The following is a 19554-nucleotide window of genomic DNA, read 5'->3' on the forward strand; positions in this document are numbered from 1 at the left end:
CCTCTAAATAGGGGATAACTATTTGTGTTTCACTTATTAGAAAACGCAGAAAGAATTTGTGTAGCAAACAGCAACACCCCTGCCAACAGAATAGGCTAATATCTAATTAATGCTTGACTTTTCAATCCTCCTTGAAGCACTCCTTAAATTCTAAATGTTTTAAATGTTCAAGCTTGTTGAGGGCTGGATAACTCCTGTTCCTTAGTAATGAACTTCTGAGGCTATTAATGCTTCCATTCGCCAGATGGTCATAGTTATCCATAATCACAAGGTAAGCACCAATTAGTAAGTGAATCTCTGTTAGAAATAGCCAACAATAAAGGTTCATGGGTATACTATGAGCCGAAGCATCGTTTGGAGCTGTTTGTCCTTACCATCTATGATTGGCGTCCATTGCAAAATCTTCAAACAAATTTGTTTTCATGTTTTACCTTACGCGAAATGGTGTCTCAACATAAGAAATTACGAGTAGAAAACGATTTTTCGATAACTGCCAGGAAACACAGCCCCTCTATATATTTTTAGTTTTTTTTCCTTAAATAAGGTCAATAAGATATTGCCATTGATTTTTAGTAGGAAAAAAATACATGAAGACAGAATCTCTGTGGTGGCAATTTGCCAATGGGATACGTCTTAAATAAGGCATCTCCTGTAAACTTATTGAAAAATAAGTTCCATAAAAGATTGTTTTGATGCCCTGGTACTATACGCTTTAAATCCAAAGACGAGAATATTTTCTAAATTGTGGAAGGTTTTAACATTTATTTACTAACTAAAGTAATTTTTAATTTTAAAAAGATATAATTATTATATTTTTATATCAAAAAATAAATAAACCGTAACAACTTGAAATTAATAGGCTTTTTTCAATATCAAGGATCTTTGTTCCCAATTGCTGGAACCGAATATTCTACAAGATGGATAGGATACGACTAACAAAGAGCAAGTTGTTCCACAAAGAATGAAAAAGAACAATATAGAATATGGTCAAAAAGAAAAGAATAATTTTAGAGTTTGACAAAAAAGTTGTAGAACATTCTAGAAAATTCTATGATCAGAATAGGCTTATCCGAGGACGTCTGAATATCTCTGGTTTCTATGTGAAGAAAATATTTCTACCCAAATAGAAAACTATATAAAGGGTAAGAAATGTTAGAAAGAATGTATTGGTTAAATATTAGTTTAGATATTATATATTTTATTATATAGAAAAAACGACGAAGAAAATATTGTATATTAATAATAAAAATGACTGAACAAAGTAACCCTACCATTGCTCTACAAGATAAGGAACACAAATCTTATCACCAATTATTAACAAATCTTTAGCAAGCAAGAGTTGAATATATTGTATTTAATTTTGTTCCATAAGGGATGTCTCCATAATAAATATTAATCTAAAATTAATTGCATCTATTTTTAAAAATGCGATGTATCTGTCGCTCAAAAAAAAAAATCAAATATCGATTTTCCTTAGAATGGAAAGTTAATTTCCTTGATCCATTCAGTCATGTTCGAAATGTATCTTGGTGAAATTTCATCACCATGCCCGCTGGCAATCTTCAAGATATATTCATTCAATTCTGCACTACCAAGAATATCTACATGTTCTGCACTCTTTGCACCACCTCTAATATCGAATCTATCTGGTTGATGCTTGATCTCCACAATCTTTACTTTAGAACCGCCAGGATTGTAAGGCGATTTCCCCTCTCCCCATTTATGACACATTGCATGTGTTATCACAGGAACTGTACCATCACCTTCCGTAAAAAACACAGGTCGTTCACTTTCATAATCGATTGTATAGTTCAGACTGGAATTAGTATTTTGCTCTCTATACACATATGCTCTCTCTGTTGGGTTATGAACACCATATATACAATATATCTTCATATTAGGTGCATTTGGTAAAGGAACCTCCAAGGGGTTACTCCAATGAGAGTGATGCAGCTCATTCTGTTTTAATTCATCAACTGTTTGAGCATAATCGTACGAGTACTGATCCCGTATTCTTTCTTGCAACCACGTTGGTGATAGCCTCATTACTAAATCAATGGCATTGAGCATTGTCAAATTGTTTTGTACATCTTTGCTTTGTCGTTCAAACCTTATAAAATTTCCAAAAGTATCTGTATTATTATGTTGAGAGTCTTCGGATGAGTACGTCATATTACCCCATATTAGATCACCTCCCTTCGGAAGCATTGAAGGAATACCACCCCATGTCTGTAATAGTTGTAGGCGTTCCTTTCGACTAAAAAACTTTTCTAACCCGTACATAGCGAATGCATTCAATTGAATTGTATCCTTCATTTCACCACTGATTAAGGCGGGGACCGCTTTAGGAGCTCCAAGTAAAGTGCCTGCAACATTGACGAATGAGTCTATATGATTGTCAACCCAATCTTTACCTCCATTACCATAATATTTCCCCTCCGCTTCAACCCATTTTAAGAAATAAAAGACAATTTGAGAGCCCATAGAATGACCCACAAGAACAACTTTTTCCTTAGTCAATTCATGGAACATTTCTATTTGTTCCTTCAACTTACTGAAGTATCTGTCACGAAGTTCCAAATCTAGATATGCAAGTCTCCAATCATAAGATGCTGTTGTCATTGTGTTCGGGTCATATCCAATAGCTCCTAAGTTTTGAATAACTTTATTCCAAATCCAGTAACCAGCCATAAAATAATCTGTGGATTCAAAACCTTGGGCAGCCCTCAAAGTAAAATTTGGGGGGTCTAGACCGCTCTCAGGATCTAGCATTAGATGTTTCAACCAACAGGCTTTGTCTAATACCATGGTTCTTAGCATGTAAAATGACCCCCATAATCTCTTACGAAAATGAGGTGCACTATCACATTCATCGTCTCCGAGGACACCCCAACTTTCAATACCTGTAGATATTACTCCTGGTATCATAATAACCGGATGCTTAGCCTTGATTTCCATGTCCGAGATTAATCGTCTACCGACTGCGAAGTTCTGACTGAGATCCTCCATCGATGAACTGTAAGGGAAATTGGTTTGCCAATCAGTAATAAATGATGTGACTCCATCAGGAAGGATTTCCTTCCAATCATCAATATAATCCTTGACAGATCCAAAGTTCATTAAATTATCGAAATAGTCTTTATTGTTACTATGCACATGCGACGCTCCGAAATAGAAAGGTATCATCAAACCAAGAAATGCCCCTAACATAAATATAAACCTTCTTGAATCTCTCCATCTCTTCTTCCCTGCGTGCCTTATGATCTTATTCCTTTGATGCTCGACGTATTGTTCATCTCCGTTGTCCTGATCTTGAAATTCCTTTACAGAGTCAGTTGCCTGGCCTTCAGAGCCGTTCTTTTCTCGTTTCTCGTCATGGACTCTTGATAGAGATTGTCTCCTGCTAACTTTTCTTCTGGATAGCATATATTTAGCGAAACACCCTTTTAGTATATCCTTTCTTTGTTTGTTGTCATTAACGTTAAAATGAAATTTCACCGAGTTTTGTACTCTAAGCCCGATTCACCATTAGCAATCAATACCTTCATTTTAATTTCAAATTCAATTAACGTCGAATCATCAGCCAAATACAGGAAACAAGAAAGATAAAACCTAAAAATCGAAATGCTGAGGTCAACCATAAGTAGCTGGAGAGAATATCTTACTCCAATTTCGCATAAATCCACGTTTCTTTCTACGGGGCAAATTACGCCGGAAGAATTTGTACTAGCGGGCGACTATTTGGTACATAGGTTCCCTATTTGGAAATGGAATGAGTCTGTTGTAGACGTCTCAGTGAGGGATTTTTTACCTGCAGAGAAGCAATTCTTAGTTATTAGGAAAGTCCCTTGTATGGAACGTGCTCAGGATATGTTGAACGTTGAAGACGAAAGGGGAGAAAGCGATAATCAAGGTTTAGAAGAAGGAGAGGATGATATGGATATAATTCGAGTGGAAAACAACAAATTGAATATGATAGGCAAGGACCATCAAGACGACATCGATGAATTAATGCGAGATATGGAACTCCATGATAGTGAAGACGAGGATGTTAATTCAAATGTCAATATGGATGAACAGACATATGCCAAAAGAAGGTATTATGATCTTTATATTACTTATTCCACATCATATCGTGTGCCGAAGATGTACATGGTGGGCTTCAACGGGGATGGTTCGCCATTAACACCCGAACAAATGTTTGAAGATATCTCTGCGGACTATAGGGCCAAGACGGCTACTATTGAGAATTTACCATTTTACAAACCATCTATTCCATCTGTGTCGATACATCCTTGTAAGCATGCAAATATAATGAAAATATTATTAGAAAAGGTTCGCTTAATTAATCATAGAAGAAGGAGCGAGCAAGAAGAAGATCATGAGGCAAAAAATGTGAAGCAAGATACTGAGGATTGGGAAGACTTACAAAAGGATGTATATGACACATTGAGGGCAGATCAATACTTGGTTATATTTTTGAAATTTATAACAAGTGTGACTCCCACTATCGAACATGACTATACCATGGAAGGATGGTGAGAGATACTTGAAATACATGAATTACGTACGTAATTACTAATCACAAAAGAATGCATCAATAAATAAGTACAGCATTTAACTACCATATTTCTATATACCTAAATAGAAGTTTAAAGGCTGACTTTTTTATAAATTTCAGATATGAGTATTATTAACTCACCTTATTCTTGAGATTATTTACTGATACACAATGTTAAAGTTCAATCAATAACTCCTCTTCTTTCTTTTCTTCAGTCTCCTGTTCAGGAGTGAATACTGCTTGCGTTCCTAGCTGTTCTGATGTGGTTATTTTACGAGCAGGGACAGTTGGAAAATCAAAGTTAGTAATGTATGCATTTTTTGCCCCTTCTTGTTCCTCTTCACCACTCTTTGTTACGCCAGTTTCTGTTGAATAGGAGATCGGGTTCGGTTCTGCTTCAACTTGTGCCAGAGAAGATTCAGTTAACCCTTCGTCTGGATATAGAGGTTCCGAAGGTTGGAGTTCATTAGCTGGTTCATTGGGGATCTCTTGAGTTACGTTAAATTGTTGATCGGAATTTTGTAATTCGTCTATATGTAAATTCTTGATGGCTTCTTCTGCGTGCGCCTCTCGTTCTTGTGGTACATAATTATTTTGTGTACGCTGTTGCTGATATTCAATGTGTGGTTGATGTTGATTTTGATATGCTATAGGTTGATCAATTGCGGGGAGGTTATGTGTATACTGACTCTGTGGTTTTGCATATTCAGCATATGGATCAGATGGTTCCTGAGGAACTATATATTGCTGAGATACGTTAATGTTTCTTAATTGCTGTTCGAGCAGGCGATCATAAATGTTCATGATATCGGAGATTTTGGCGTTCATGTCTATTAATGCATTATACTTTTGTATTCTATCATTCAAAGCTTCATTTAGTTTTGGTTTAGTTGATAGAATTTTGCGATATAAAGATTGTAATTGATTGTCTTCCAGGATTTCGTTTGGCGCTTGATTCTTCATTCTCTCAACTAGTGATGCAAATAAATATATGTCCTCCTTTTCTGCATTAGTTAGATCCAACGGCAAAACTTTCGGGGTTTCATATAGCATATTACTTTGTTGGCGAAGTCTTTTCTTCTGTTCTTCAGCTTCCCTTAGACTAGCTTCAATAGCGGCCTTTAAATCTGGATCTTCTTCTTCCTCTTTTGTTAGTGTTATTGGTTTTGATGGTTCTACCATGGGAACTGTTGGTTCTGTAGAGTTGCCTGTTTCTTTCAAAGATAATTCAATAGCTCTTCTCAGCTGCTCATCCTCTGAATCTTTAATAGATGGCCCTTTTCTATGTTTCTCGTGACGGTTTTTCTTCTTCTTTCCTTTACTACTATGCTTCTTGATTTCGTAATCATCAAAACAATTATCACATACTCTAACCGCCTCGTATATTCCCAAATCTGGAAGTTGAATATTATGAGATGAATGTTCTTGGCAAAAAATGCCTCCGCAAGATCTGCAATGGTGTCTTCTATTCAGCATGGAAAATTTCTTAGAACAAATCATACATGCATCCGATTCTTGCCAATCTGCAGGGATCCTTGAATCAAACATGGCCCTAGCCATTTCTCCTAAATCCACCTCTGGTAAGATTACTCCCCTACTCGTTAGTTTTTCATAAACTTTAGTTACATAATTTAATTGTGAATCATTTTTAAATGTTTGATACATTTCCATAAATATGGTTTTAACCTCATCCATTAATAGATCATCTGATTCGTTTTTAAGGATAGTCTGTTCGAAGGTATCCATAAATTCTCTAGAACAAATTTCCACGATAAAGGGAGTACCACCATTCTTTACACAAATATTTACTAGCTTCCATGTAGATAATTGTGTATTAGGGTTCGAGGCGGTGGCGGCTATTCTTTTCTTTAAACATCTCATTGATTCCTTTGGATTGATTCGACGTGAACGAATAATGTCGGAGATTTCCAACGCCACAGGGAGGTCTATATCGCCATTTGGGATGGATTCACTGGTAGCCTTAGCGATAAGCTCATCTAACTCAGTTATTGAGACTGCGGACATGCTTTCTACACTAGTTTCTTTATATATGGTGCTTGTTGCTCTACGAGTGTTAGACTATCTAGTCTTATTTTAGGTTTGAACTTAATTTGATTGCTAATCGGTTGTGTCAAAAAAAATAGCGGGCGGGTAAAAACTATCAATTCTCTTAGTGATTCATCAATAAAGAAAGCAAAACCAAATAGTTAAATGCATGCATAGTATTATTATTTATTTGTTTATATGGTCTATTAATATATATGTGTGTGTGTGTGTTTTCATTTAAATATGGGCATTAGTCTCCACGGGCATTGAGTTCAATGATAGTCTGCTGTTGGACTCATCACTGTTAATGAACATATTGGTCAATGGAGAATGTGAGACCCCCGTGTTAATGAATTTGACTCTAGGGGGCATTGTCATGTCGTTCGGTATTTGGTTTTCCTTATCATTAGGGTCGTAGGATTGTCTTCCTGTGGGGTTTGGTAAACTGTTAATGCTTATGGAACTTCCATTAGTATTACTGTTATTTATCTTATTGAAATAATACATGGTTGGTGTCATGGGGGAGGAATGTTCCATAGCGGTACTAAACACGCTACTTTCCGATTGTGCACTTACATTTCTCATCGGAGTATAATTTTGTGATGGATATACGGGAGATGATGTATTTGAATATTGTGTTGTAGTGGGGATTTCCTGTTGTGAATAACATGATTGAAGGGTTAGTTTCCTTTGTAATTCGATGTCTGAAGCCAATTGTAATTTCTTTTGTAATTCCAGATGATAGGATTTTACTTTGGCGACGAATGTGGTTATCCCAGCTTGTTCTTTATAAATTTGAATCAATGATGATGGAGCATTAATTACCGCAGTGATAAAGATATTTAGTAGTTGGATTTGGTTTGTAGGTTGTGTCATGGGTGTTATTAGGAATGAGCTTTGTTCCTGGTTAGTGAATTTATTTATAATGGAGCAAATTCCCAATGCCACTTCATAAGTTTCAAAATTTAGTAAATCATATTGCCAAGAGGCCAAGTCAACTAAGAATTTCTTCAAATTAATTATTTGGATCTTCGTTGTTAGATCCTCGTTGTCAGTATTAGCAGAAGAATTATCATCGACAGTAGCATCACTCTCCTGGGAAGTTTGAGACTGTCTTTTCCACTCTTGTTGTTTCTCTTGGTCCACTTGTCTTTGATATAACTCATATTGCATCAAACAGTTCTCATCCACGTTCAATACATAATCATTTATTAATGGTTCTGTTATCTCCCAGTTTAAAGTATCCAAGATATGCATTTCCATTTGACAAAACATGGATTCGTCAAAACCTTCATTGATGCCATTACAATAATGTACCAATTCTGATAATCTTGGAATTCTTGCTCTTGGGTTTGGACCAAAGAACCTCCCTCCGGTGGGGATGACTACGTTATTTATAATATGGTTACAACCACCCCAAGTCTTTGCAGTCAGCCATAGACAAGTAGCGATAACCAATTTGGATTGGTCTTTTAGGACAACTCTCTTGGAACAATAACGGTCGTACAATCTTACCGCTTGAGAGAAGATACCGTGCGTTACTCTGGTCATGACTGATAATTCGTAAAGGAAAGTGACGATTTGAGTTCTTGTCTCCTGCGGTGGCATCTCTGGTTGTTGGTCTATCAGTTTGGGGGTTGGTTTGTATTTATTGGATTGTTGTAATGCATGAGCAGAGACGTCTTCGTGGTACTCTTGGAGTGTTTCGTAATGTGACAGCAGTTCTGCATTAGACAAATTTATTGGGTAGTATGTCTGTTGTGCAGTGACTATGAGCCCCATACCTGATTCAGTAGAAGACATTTTTTTTTTGAAAGAAAGGAACTTGTATGTTGGGTGATAGAGGAACGGATGCCTAACTAATTGAAGTCAATGTCCGCTTTGTTGGACTGCTGGATGGAACGGACAAGGTTGTGTGAGAGGGTAGGTTATGGGCTATTTGGATATATATATGGATGGAGGCTTCGAATATTGAGTATTGCCTATAAGACGCCATAAAAGAGGGCAATGTGTGTTCTGATCGTATTATTACTTAGTTGAGCAGGGACCGACCACGCTTGGAGCTGTTTCACATTAATGGATCTTTGCAACTTGTAATCTTTTTCCAGTCCGTATGAATTTGGCGTCGTCTTTTCGCGTTTTTTCTGTGACGCGATTGTTTGGCGTCGCTACCCGTTTGGGACATTTCCTCTTTGGGGCAAAGGAAGTGGTGTTTGTATATATAACATCCAACGCCATAAATTCAATCCTATTGAACAGCTAGAATATTTATAAATATACCCTCGAGCTGAAGCGGTCACTTATGGCTTAGGCCTGTCTTCAGCGGGTGTTGTAACGTAAGCGCCACTGTCCGTGAAATTATTATGGAAATTTATTCTATTCCATTTAGGAGTGTTGGAAACCTGTTTTTCTAAGGCGTTCCTAGGAACAGTATATTCATAAGCCCTCTTGAATTTTAGAACTGTCCTAAAAAACAGCATTTTCTAGTCGTAATTTTGTTTTCTAAATACAAAAGGAAATCTTTTATCAAACCAAGTGAATAAATTGCCCGTGGATTGATCGTATCCCTTTTCCAACGTTGTTTCTGCTAGAGATTAAACTTGGGATTTCTAGTGAGAGCATTTTATTTATATATCAGACAGGGAAATTATTGCCTCCACTGCAACCCTTTTCAAAGCACCTGTTAACCTTTTTCTAATTGTAAGTTTCCATTCTTTAAATACGTTGAAGGTGAAATGCTTATAGCAAAATGCTATTTTGGTGCTAGACTCTTGCATCTAGTGTCCCAACTTCGGCTATGTGTTTTCTGTTCTTTTAATACAAATTTCGGTAACTTGAGAAGGAAAACAACCCACCTTATACCACAAAGCTTCTCAGATTTAAAGTTATATAGATGTACATAAAAATAAACAAAATCAGTAAAGTTTCTGAGACCTGAACATTATCCCAATGTAATCTATTCAATTAAACTTACTGTCATCTGGCATTTTTTATAGTGGAACGCGCTTGTCACTTTTCCCGTACACAAACAAATCTAAACAAAATACATAGTGGTGAAACAAGTGATATATACACACACAGAGGAACCAGGACAGTCTGTATGATATAACAGGGGCAATCAAGTCAAGCTATGAACAACAGGAACAAGGATTACGGCAGTAGCCCGGATAGCAATGGGAACAGTTCCGGAATCTTTAAATGGACCGCAGATGCCCTCTTTGGTACGAAAAAACATGCATCTCAGGATGATACCAACAATAATCTCAATTATGATAATAACAATGCAGGTTCCACTAAACTACATTCTAGACCTAGCTCTTGGGATGGCTCGCTTCGGGATATGGGACTTAGTTCATCATTTTATAAGAAATATGATCTATTGTCTCCGGAGAAACCAAAGACAAGGCATACTGTTGATGATGAGATTTTGTTGAGTCCCATACATTTAAAGCAATCTTTCCCCACATACGTTAATGATAAAGATCCAACTGATACTTTTTATCGCAAAAATAGAGGGAGAGCAAATAGAAGGAGTGATGGTTTACCCAGTTTTAAATCGCCAACTAAGGACGATACGTTATTATCAAGACTATTTAAAAAAAACGCAAAAATAGGGAATGAGAATGATGCTCGAATTCCTGGAAAGTTCCCAACACCAACACCGTCTAAAGTAATATCATCTTCTAAAGAAAATGAAACTGAAAATGCAAATCAAAGTATAAGGAATGATGAATATGTGGAAGAATACCAAGAATTATTGGATGAAATTTGTAAAAATACAGGCGCTCTACATATGTTAGATAAGGAGTTGAGAGATAAAGATGAACATTATGAATTGCAACAACAATCATTCAAATCCAAATATGAAAACTTAAGAGTAGATCTCATATACCAATTAAGACAAACTAAAAAAGTTTCAGATAAATATTTTGAACTGTTATCCAAATATCAAAATTTAAGAAAATTGGCATATAATTTGGAAACATCAAGTGACGCAGAGGTAGAAGATTTACAATTGACAGTAACAAATCTACGACAACAATTGCAGATGGCACAACAGGATAGAAGTGATGCTTTGTTTAGGTATGAAAGGATCGATTCAGCACTCCGAAATTCTGAATTGCAACGTAAGAAGGACAAAATAGCGTACGAAACACGAATTGAAGAACTAGAGCGTGAATTATTTGCCAGAGATAATAATATCTCCAATTCTAGATACCCCAGTTATAAAGACACAACGCGATCTACCTCACCATACCCTTACATGAATCACAGGGGAGGAAGGTTTAGTTTAACCTCGGATGAACTGTCATCCACGGACACTAATGAACTAAAATATCAAATATGACCCATCATCATTACTTTGTAATATTAAATAGAAATTATCATCATATATTATGTTAATTACTGATATTTTGACGTTATAGCGTCGCTCAGCACGATTTTGGAAAATTCCAACTTGAAATGAAAATAAATATCGAAACGACATTAAACTGTTCCTATTTTGATTCTTCTAATGGAAGAACAAAAGGATAAACAAACGATTGTGTTCTATAGCTTCGTACTGGATATTGTCTTTGAAGCCCACGAAACAATCTTTTCCTTCCTTTAGCCAGTTGTTAAGTTCATTCACGCCTCTCACATACAAGGTATCTTCCTTCTCTCTCGAATAAATAAAAAAATTAAAAAACATCAATATTAATCCAATAGCAAAAGGGAGTTAAATATGTCAATGGTACAACATCAAACGAAACCGGCCACCCCAAATTTTCTAAACGTACATTCTCCCTCGTCGCGGAATGTAACTCACGTTTCCAACGTAACCTCACCATCATATCAAGAAAATAATGATCATACAACAAGTGATTATAATTCTACCATTCCCGTGTTGAACAGAAGAGTGGACTTAAGTTCCATGATTGAAAGCTTTACGTCATACTTAGGAAGAGACAATTGGACTAAATATGCCCGAATATTGAGCTTATTTATTTTAGGGAAGCTCTCGAGGAAGGAAATGACAAATGAATTGGACATCATCTTTAATATCCCACATAGTAATAGGGCATCATTAATACGACTTCATAACCAATTGTTGTTGGGTATATTGACCAATTCATTGAAGGATTCTCCCTTGAGTAAGAAAGGTTCTACTTGGGGGTTCCAAAATGATAGTTCCGGGATAAATTCATCCTCTTCCAAATTAAGAAGGGTCAATAAACATAATTCTCAAATTGAATTGTATAAAAAAATTGTCATGTCGTTGCCAATAACTGACAGAAACAGACTTAAAGCTATAACGAGAGAAGCGGGAAAGAAGGGATTTGTTTACTGTTCTGTATTGCAAACTCGTTTGAAAAATATACCTAAGATTCCAATTGTTACGAATCCAGATACTTTGAAGAGAGTTAAGACAAACAATTTGAAGACACCATTAGAATGGTCACAAGATATTATGAATGGGTTCAATACTCCGTTGGCTACAGATAATTATTCTTTACCTGATGCAGATTCTCTTTATTTGAGGATGGTTAGCATTGCTCGGGAGCACGGATTAGTAGGAAATGTGGATGCAAGAGGTATTGAATTACTTTCTATGGCTTTAGATCATTATTTGAAAAACATCATTGAATTCACCATTGACACAGTTAGATACAGAAGGAAAAAATACTCTGAATACTATGATTTAAATGATGCTGGTATCTATAGACCAGTGGCTCAAGCAGCACCTGATTCGGTTATTGAAGAAATTGATAATATGCCGAATGCTCTAATATCGTTAACTGGAGAGGATTTATATAATACAATATCAATTTTCCCTAATTTGGTGAAACCCACTTCAGGAGCATATCATGATATTACAACTCTAGGGTTGATTAATGATGATGATCTGGTAATAAATAAAAGCGGGATAGATGATTTATCTGAATTTCTAAACGAAAAGCCTCTTTTCACTCCATTAGATGAAAAAAATATTGGTACGAGAGATGAATTAAATTGGTTAATAAAGGATATTCTAACTAAAGAGTAATAAAAGGTTGAAAGTATGCATTGGTTAATGATATGAATAGAAGTTTGTAGTATATTAATAATACAGGTTTTATATAATGAATATATTGGGTTTTTTTGAATCCATAATTATTTTTCTCATTAGTTAGATTTTGATTTGGGTTTCAGTGGATTCCTCAAACTGCCGACATTAAGTGCTACTTCTAGGATAGGATCAAGGTTATCCTGTGTATCTATATTAAAAAGAAAGCATGATTTTGTATAAGTTAACAAATATCGCAGAATTACGCTCACTTGTTTCCCAGCTGCCATGTCCTTTCCATTGAATACTTCCTCTAATGCACTTACTGTTGCTAAATCGTTTATTTGAAGAAAATAGAATTCAGTAGATAGTTCCTTCTGCAAACGCTTAACGAATTTAACCTTTAAGATATTTACACCGGGTGCATCTATTGGAATTATGTTTTCTAAAAGCTCCGTATCCGAAAGAAAATCACTCGATATTGTTTTAGTAGTTGAGTCAATTTTAATAGAATTATTTTCAAATTTTAGGTTAATGCCCTCTTTAAGTTGAGAAGGGTCAGAATGCAAGTAGTCTTGAGATATTGCATCATCTGATAAAAAAACAAATTGGAATGTCATTTCGTAATCTGCTTTGTAATTTGAAATAATGAATTTAATCAAGGATTCCCGTAATTCATGCCATTGCTTGTTGGATACTGATATTAGATTGTGATTTTCAAAATTCTTTAGACACATATCTTGATATATTCTGTATTCCTGGAAAAGAAATTTTTTCTCCTGTATGTCTATGGAGGGGATTAATCTTGTAAATGGGTACTCCCTCCCATTGTCATCATTACAAATACAATTAGAAGTATACTTCACGTGTATATTACTAGGAATACCTTCTTCAGAAATAGTGGCAAAACAACGTATGAAGCCTTTCAATTCATCAATGGAGTTTTCTAATTTTTTTCTTCTAATACATTCAAATTCCATCTTATCAAAATTTTCATTATATTTTCGTTCTTGCAAATATGCTTCTTGTTGGAAGATTGTTGTTTTTTCGGTTTCATGCGATAGTTCTTCTGTTGAACGTGAGAGTGCGTTCCTTTTCGGTAATGTTATTTCGTCGAGCTCAGTTAGTTGGTTGTTCACAATAGCAACATCCTTTTCTAAGTTTTCTATATGGGTATCATATGTTCTTACCAAAGTCTCTAGGTCCCTTGTCCTAATTGCCAACTCTTCTTTCTTTCTCAACAGTGTATTTTGTTTTTCTTCAATATCAATTTTAGAATCTTCAACTTCCAATTTAAATTCGGAAAATCGTTTCTTAAGTTCAGTATCATGACCGAGAGCCTTCTTGTTGTTCTGAGTTTCCAATTGAGTTAATTTTTCTTGTAAGCTAGTTAATTGTGTTTCCAAATCTTTTATTTCTTTTAAAACCTCGTCCTTTGGTTTCATGTTTTCCAATTCCAGTATTTCACTTTCCCATTTAGCTTTCTGATTTGCCAGATCGGTATCGAAGTCATGCAATTGGTCTTGGATCTGTTTTTTGAATTGTTCTTTTAATGAATCCAGAACGGTAGTTTCTTTCGCATCACATTGGGAAATCTCCTTTTCTTTTTGTTCTATTGCTAAAACTAACAGTTCTGTATCTCTCACAACTTTCCTTAAAATAACCTCTCTCTTGGAAATCTCGTATTGTAAATCGGGCAGAGTTCTCGTTTGCAATCTCAGTATCTTCCAATTATACTCCAGATTTTTTTGATGATTCACCTTAATCTTTTGCACCAAATCTCTTTGAACTCGTTTTTCCATGGCTAATTTCTTATAACTGGCTAATATGGGCTTATTGATTTCATCCTGAGTTAATTTTTTTCTCTTTGTGGATTGAACTTCCTTATTGGTAATGTCATGTAAAGAAGCGGCCTTTTGCTTTCCAGATTTCGAGACTGGGCTCATGATGAAGAATTTGATACTTACTCTACTCCTTTCTTTCCCCGTCCCCAAGGTTTTATCAACTATAAGTGGAATTGGCTTTAATTCACTATGAAAGAGGGATGTTTTGTTTTGAAGAATCAGATTTTTTCGTGTTCGTAATGTTTGTTTACATTTTTTATGTGTTTTTCAAAAAATTTATGCTTTTAAAAAAATAAGAAAACATAAGGATTTATAAAAAAAAGATAAATAAAAAAACTATAAAAAGTCATTCTACATTGGTAGGTTAATATCCCATTAATTCTTCTCGTAGAAATCGTATAATTGAATTAATGGAATTTTAAAATCACAGATCCTATTCTTTGCAATAAAAACACTCGATCCTAGGTTGGTCCATGATTTATGGATGGCAATCTCAGGTAAAAGCTTTTTCTCAAAAGTTATATAGGTGATGTATGTACACGATATTAATTAAATTGAACCATTTTCCTGATCCCAAGGTTATTATTATTCTATCTGTTTTATACAAGCAGTTCGATTTTAACATTATTCCAACATCATAAATACTTCTTATTTGAAATCGTTATTATTAACATTTCTTGTCATGGCAGGAAGTGCGACTCTTATCCCATCAATATCTTTTGACATCTTAACTTGACAACCTAGTCGACTAGTCTCTGTTAACCCATAAGCCAAATCTAACATATCATTTTCATCATCCTCTGGTTCAGGAATAGCGTCATAGTAATCAGGATCTACAATGACATGACACGTCGAGCAAGCACATGAACCACCGCATGCACCTTCCATATCTAAATCATTACCTTGCGCTATATCTAATAGAGTTTCACCTTCACTCACCTCGTAGGTCTTTTGTTCACCGTCTTTCAATACGAAAGTGACTTTCAATTCTTCACCTGGCACTGGTTTCTTAAGATGACCATGCCTTAGTATCGACGATGTTGAAAAATGTGATATTGTTAGCTTTGTATTACTGTTAAATATGTGCTGCCTCATTAATGTGGTCGAAGCCTGTATGCTTGAAGAAGCCATCCTCCTTGGCAACAGAGATGTAATGCCGATTGTAACTTTAAACATGATTGTTTCTTCGAGATGTTATTACCTTTTTCAAAAAAGATCAGAAACGCTTTGATGTGGTTAATATACCCAAAACGTCGTGTAATTGTGATGAGATGAATTGGTGTCCATGAGATGATTAATTCTCCATTCTTATATGGAATCTATGATTCATTGGTTCAGCTTACAAATACAAAATGGGGTGTTACCCGCATGATTAATTTTGGGTGTCAATGCCCGATGTACATCGAACATAATATATATATATATATATTATACTTTATTTATTATGAACAGTATAAATTAAATGTGACAAGATAACTCGGAATCATGCTTACAAGTCAAATCTTCATCCTTTGTTTCAACAACCGAAAGTGCTTTCAGTTTGTCCTTTAATTTCTTTATGACTTCGGTCTCCGATATATGAGATTCACTGGCGCCGACGTAGGTTGTCACTTCGATATTCTTGTCTTCTCTAACTTCTAATCTTGTAGCAGTAACATTTACTAAAGATTTACTGCTTTTACGTAAGGATTGGGATTTCAATTTGGGAATACCATCTGCTTCAATTTTTTCATTGCTAGTCGACGTCAATGCTTTAGTTTTCTTGCATTCAGCAACATCATTAATCCATTTTGCCACCAGAGCAGTCCAACCACATTGATGAGATGCACCAAGACCTCTACCTGTATCACCATCAAAGTATTCGTAAAATGTAATATAATCTTTAAAATGAGAATCAGTAGAGAGAAATTTCGCATGCTCACCAAAATAAATGGCACGCTCATCATTATTTGATTTGTCTGGGACAAACAAACTAATCATACGTTTAGCTAATTCTTCACCAACCTCAGCCAAATTTAAAAAATTGCCGGAACCCACAGGACATTCCACTTGAAATTCCGATCCATAATACAAGTAGAATCTTTGCAATGCCTCAATAATCAAAAAACTTGTTGAAAACCAAATAGGACCTCTCCAATTGGAATTACCACCAAACATTCCTGAATCTGATTCACCTGGCAAATACTTAACGCAAAAATTTTGTCCATTAACATTCATTTCAAATGGATGCTGAGCATGATATTTAGAAAGGGACCTAATACCATGAGGAGACAAGAACTCATTTTCATTTAACATCCTAGACAGGATGGATGATAATCGTTCCTTGGTCACCAATGATAATAATACTCTATCACCAACATACTCAGTGGATAGTGCAGCAACGTTTCTACCAAATATTTCTGGTTTGTTATTGATAAACCAATCGACTCTTTTCTTGAAATTTGGGAAACGCTTCACCAAACTTGAATCCAAAGTCATTGATGCATACAATGGAATCAAACCTACTAATGACCTCACAGGTAGTTGTTGTTTGTAAGGTCCACCCCAAGAGATAGCATCGTAATAAAATTTATCCTGTTCATTCCATAGGTTTTGTTTAATAACTTTGGTAAACCCATGTGCGGAATCCACAGAATATTCAAACGACATTGTGTCACTGATTAAGATGAAATGTTCAAAAAATTTGGATGCAATATCTTCATAGGATGAGTTAGTCTTTGCCAACTCTAAGGCAATATTCAACATTTGTAAAGAAAAGAATGCCATCCAACCAGTTGAATCGGCTTGTTCTAAAGTCCCACCAGTGGGCAAAGGCTCAGATCTGTTAAAGATTCCAATGTTGTCCAACCCTAAAAATCCACCTTCGAATATATTCTTCCCTTGCTCATCTTTACGATTAACCCACCAGGTGAAATTTAATAATAATTTCTGGAAGACTCTTTCTAAGAATTTACGATCTTCTCGATTATACATTGTTTGCTCAATCTTAAACACACGATATACGGACCACGCATGTACTGGAGGATTGACATCATTAAAGTTCCACTCATAAGCCGGGATTTGACCATTAGGATGCATATACCATTCTCTTGTTAGTAAATCCAACTGCTTTTTGGCAAACTCTGGATCAATCATGGCCAGGGGAATACAATGGAATGCTGTGTCCCAAGAGGCAAAAAATGGGTATTCCCATTTATCTGGCATGGACAGAATATCTTCAATGTAAAGGTGTTTCCAATTTTTATTTCTTCCATTGGCCCTATCTGGAGGAGGTGTAGGTAATATAGCTGGATCTCCCTTATACCATTCATCAAAAGTCAAATTATAAAATTGTTTGGACCATAGTAAACTTGCAAACGCTTGTCTTTGAATATTTTGTAATTCTCCATCGCTAGTGGTTGGATTGATTCTCCAATAAAAATTATCGGCTTCCTCTTTACGATTGTCAAAGACTGTGTCAAATTGGTCTTCATCAAACACAGAAAGGTTTCCTGAACGAGCAATTGTATTTCTTGAATCGTTGGTGAATTTGTATCTAACGGTAACGTATTGCCCCGGTGGAATCTCCTTAAAATGGTATACAGCACATGCTTTGGTACCTTTGTTTTTATCATTAACTGTATTTTCCATATTCTTGTGAACGATGAATTCTTCAAAAGCATCTTTACAGTAGGGAGCTGGATTCTTCTGATCGTTTCCAAATAATTTCTTCAAATTTGGTTCATTCTCAGTAAATAATAAGTAAGGATCAATATCATCCTTTTTGGAATCAGAAGTCAATGCTGACGTTGTTGGATCTGGTGATGGTTGGAAAATAATTTGATTAGTTCCGAATTTTTCAGTAGTAACATTAATTAAATTTTCTAAATCGGTAGCTCTTTCCAAATGGGGTTTATGACATGTTGGGTTAAAATCCCATATATTTCTGAAAAATATCTGGGGCATGACATACAATTCACCGGTTTCTAATTTAGATCTATTATAAACTGTGATTCTAAAATTCAATTCATCTGGATTTTTTTCATCCTTTGCCATTTCAAAGAAGACATCAAAATAGGGCGTATCAATAACTTCACCACTACCATTGGTTTTGGCAAATAACCCATCAATATCATATATTTCGAATTCTTTATCATTATAACCTCGCCTGGAGTTTTCACTGACCAATTCTTCGTAAGGGAATGGCTTCGCGAAAGGGTACTTATACAAAGCTTTCATATAAGAATGAGTTGGAGTATTATCCAAATAATAATACAATTCCTTAACATCCTCTCCATGATTTCCCTGATGACCAGTTAAACCAAATAATCTTTCCTTCAACCTTTCATCTTTACCATTCCAAAGAGCTAAATTCATACAAACCAATTGCCTATTATCTGACACACCAAATAAACCATCCTCCCCCCATCTAAACAAACGTGCATTTGCATGTTCAAAAGGGAAATGGTTCCAAGCATCACCCGATTGGGAATAATCTTCACGAACGGTGGCCCAAGCTCTTTCACTCAAATAAGGACCCCAACGATACCAATATTTTTCATGCTTCTTGTTTTCCTGTAATCTTTTCTCTTCAGCGGTGGAATCTATTAATTGTTTCTTGAAATTGTCCATTGCTGCTGTTTTCTTGCAATTGCATTCAAAGTAGATAACATAAGAAAATACCAAGGGAATAAGAGGAAAGGTTAAAAGAATAAAGGGTTTAGAAGTTTAAATATGTTTTATAATTGGAGATTACCTGAGAATTACATAAGGGACAGAAAAAAAATAGCCGGACGTTTGTGTCCGTTGAAAGACAGACATTCGCGACACCCAGTCGATCATGTCAGAAATTCAACAATAAAGGACTCCAGTATACTTATTCAACACACAAGGATTGTCCAATACACGACACAACAGAAAGATTGTCAATACCCATACCATTAGGACTCTTTAAATTGGGGAACCGGGTAACGTAGGTCCTGCCAATGAAAAATTACTCCACCTTTAAATCTTGGTGTCGACGATCACTTGTGACACCAACACCTGGAAAGTGTTTTAGTCATGTGCCATTTATTTAATATACTTTATTCTATCGA

The 19554-nt window shown here is 35.5% G+C and overlaps 9 protein-coding genes across 9 annotated transcripts; 3 read left to right on the forward strand and 6 right to left on the reverse strand.

Annotated features, from left to right (window-relative positions):
* Nucleotides 1–1473: 1473 nt before the first annotated feature.
* LRO1 (phospholipid:diacylglycerol acyltransferase) lies at nucleotides 1474–3426 on the reverse strand (the record flags this gene model as incomplete). The annotated part of the gene is made up of 1 exon (XM_003677290.1): nucleotides 1474–3426. The coding sequence occupies one exon, from the start codon at nucleotides 3424–3426 to the stop codon at nucleotides 1474–1476; it is 1953 nt and encodes a 650-aa protein (XP_003677338.1).
* Nucleotides 3427–3624: 198 nt separating this feature from the next.
* On the forward strand, nucleotides 3625–4542 carry ATG3 (Atg3p; the record flags this gene model as incomplete). Its single annotated transcript, XM_003677291.1, has 1 exon — nucleotides 3625–4542. The coding sequence occupies one exon, from the start codon at nucleotides 3625–3627 to the stop codon at nucleotides 4540–4542; it is 918 nt and encodes a 305-aa protein (XP_003677339.1).
* A 193-nt stretch (nucleotides 4543–4735) lies between these two features.
* Nucleotides 4736–6586, reverse strand: VPS27 (ESCRT-0 subunit protein VPS27; the record flags this gene model as incomplete). Its single annotated transcript, XM_003677292.1, has 1 exon — nucleotides 4736–6586. The coding sequence occupies one exon, from the start codon at nucleotides 6584–6586 to the stop codon at nucleotides 4736–4738; it is 1851 nt and encodes a 616-aa protein (XP_003677340.1).
* Nucleotides 6587–6844: 258 nt separating this feature from the next.
* CLN2 (cyclin CLN2) lies at nucleotides 6845–8410 on the reverse strand (the record flags this gene model as incomplete). The annotated part of the gene is made up of 1 exon (XM_003677293.1): nucleotides 6845–8410. One exon carries the CDS (start codon nucleotides 8408–8410, stop codon nucleotides 6845–6847), a length of 1566 nt encoding a protein of 521 aa, XP_003677341.1.
* A 1327-nt stretch (nucleotides 8411–9737) lies between these two features.
* BBP1 (Bbp1p) lies at nucleotides 9738–10955 on the forward strand (the record flags this gene model as incomplete). Its single annotated transcript, XM_003677294.1, has 1 exon — nucleotides 9738–10955. The coding sequence occupies one exon, from the start codon at nucleotides 9738–9740 to the stop codon at nucleotides 10953–10955; it is 1218 nt and encodes a 405-aa protein (XP_003677342.1).
* Nucleotides 10956–11333: 378 nt separating this feature from the next.
* Nucleotides 11334–12635, forward strand: HFI1 (Hfi1p; the record flags this gene model as incomplete). The annotated part of the gene is made up of 1 exon (XM_003677295.1): nucleotides 11334–12635. One exon carries the CDS (start codon nucleotides 11334–11336, stop codon nucleotides 12633–12635), a length of 1302 nt encoding a protein of 433 aa, XP_003677343.1.
* Nucleotides 12636–12754: 119 nt separating this feature from the next.
* Nucleotides 12755–14581, reverse strand: VIK1 (Vik1p; the record flags this gene model as incomplete). The annotated part of the gene is made up of 1 exon (XM_003677296.1): nucleotides 12755–14581. The coding sequence occupies one exon, from the start codon at nucleotides 14579–14581 to the stop codon at nucleotides 12755–12757; it is 1827 nt and encodes a 608-aa protein (XP_003677344.1).
* A 546-nt stretch (nucleotides 14582–15127) lies between these two features.
* On the reverse strand, nucleotides 15128–15655 carry YAH1 (adrenodoxin; the record flags this gene model as incomplete). The annotated part of the gene is made up of 1 exon (XM_003677297.1): nucleotides 15128–15655. The coding sequence occupies one exon, from the start codon at nucleotides 15653–15655 to the stop codon at nucleotides 15128–15130; it is 528 nt and encodes a 175-aa protein (XP_003677345.1).
* A 282-nt stretch (nucleotides 15656–15937) lies between these two features.
* Nucleotides 15938–19090, reverse strand: NCAS0G01060 (uncharacterized protein; the record flags this gene model as incomplete). Its single annotated transcript, XM_003677298.1, has 1 exon — nucleotides 15938–19090. One exon carries the CDS (start codon nucleotides 19088–19090, stop codon nucleotides 15938–15940), a length of 3153 nt encoding a protein of 1050 aa, XP_003677346.1.
* Between the last annotated feature and the right edge of the window lie 464 nt (nucleotides 19091–19554).

Source organism: Naumovozyma castellii, chromosome 7 (assembly GCF_000237345.1).
Source record: "Naumovozyma castellii chromosome 7, complete genome".
NCBI classification, from domain to species: Eukaryota; Fungi; Ascomycota; class Saccharomycetes; order Saccharomycetales; family Saccharomycetaceae; genus Naumovozyma; species Naumovozyma castellii.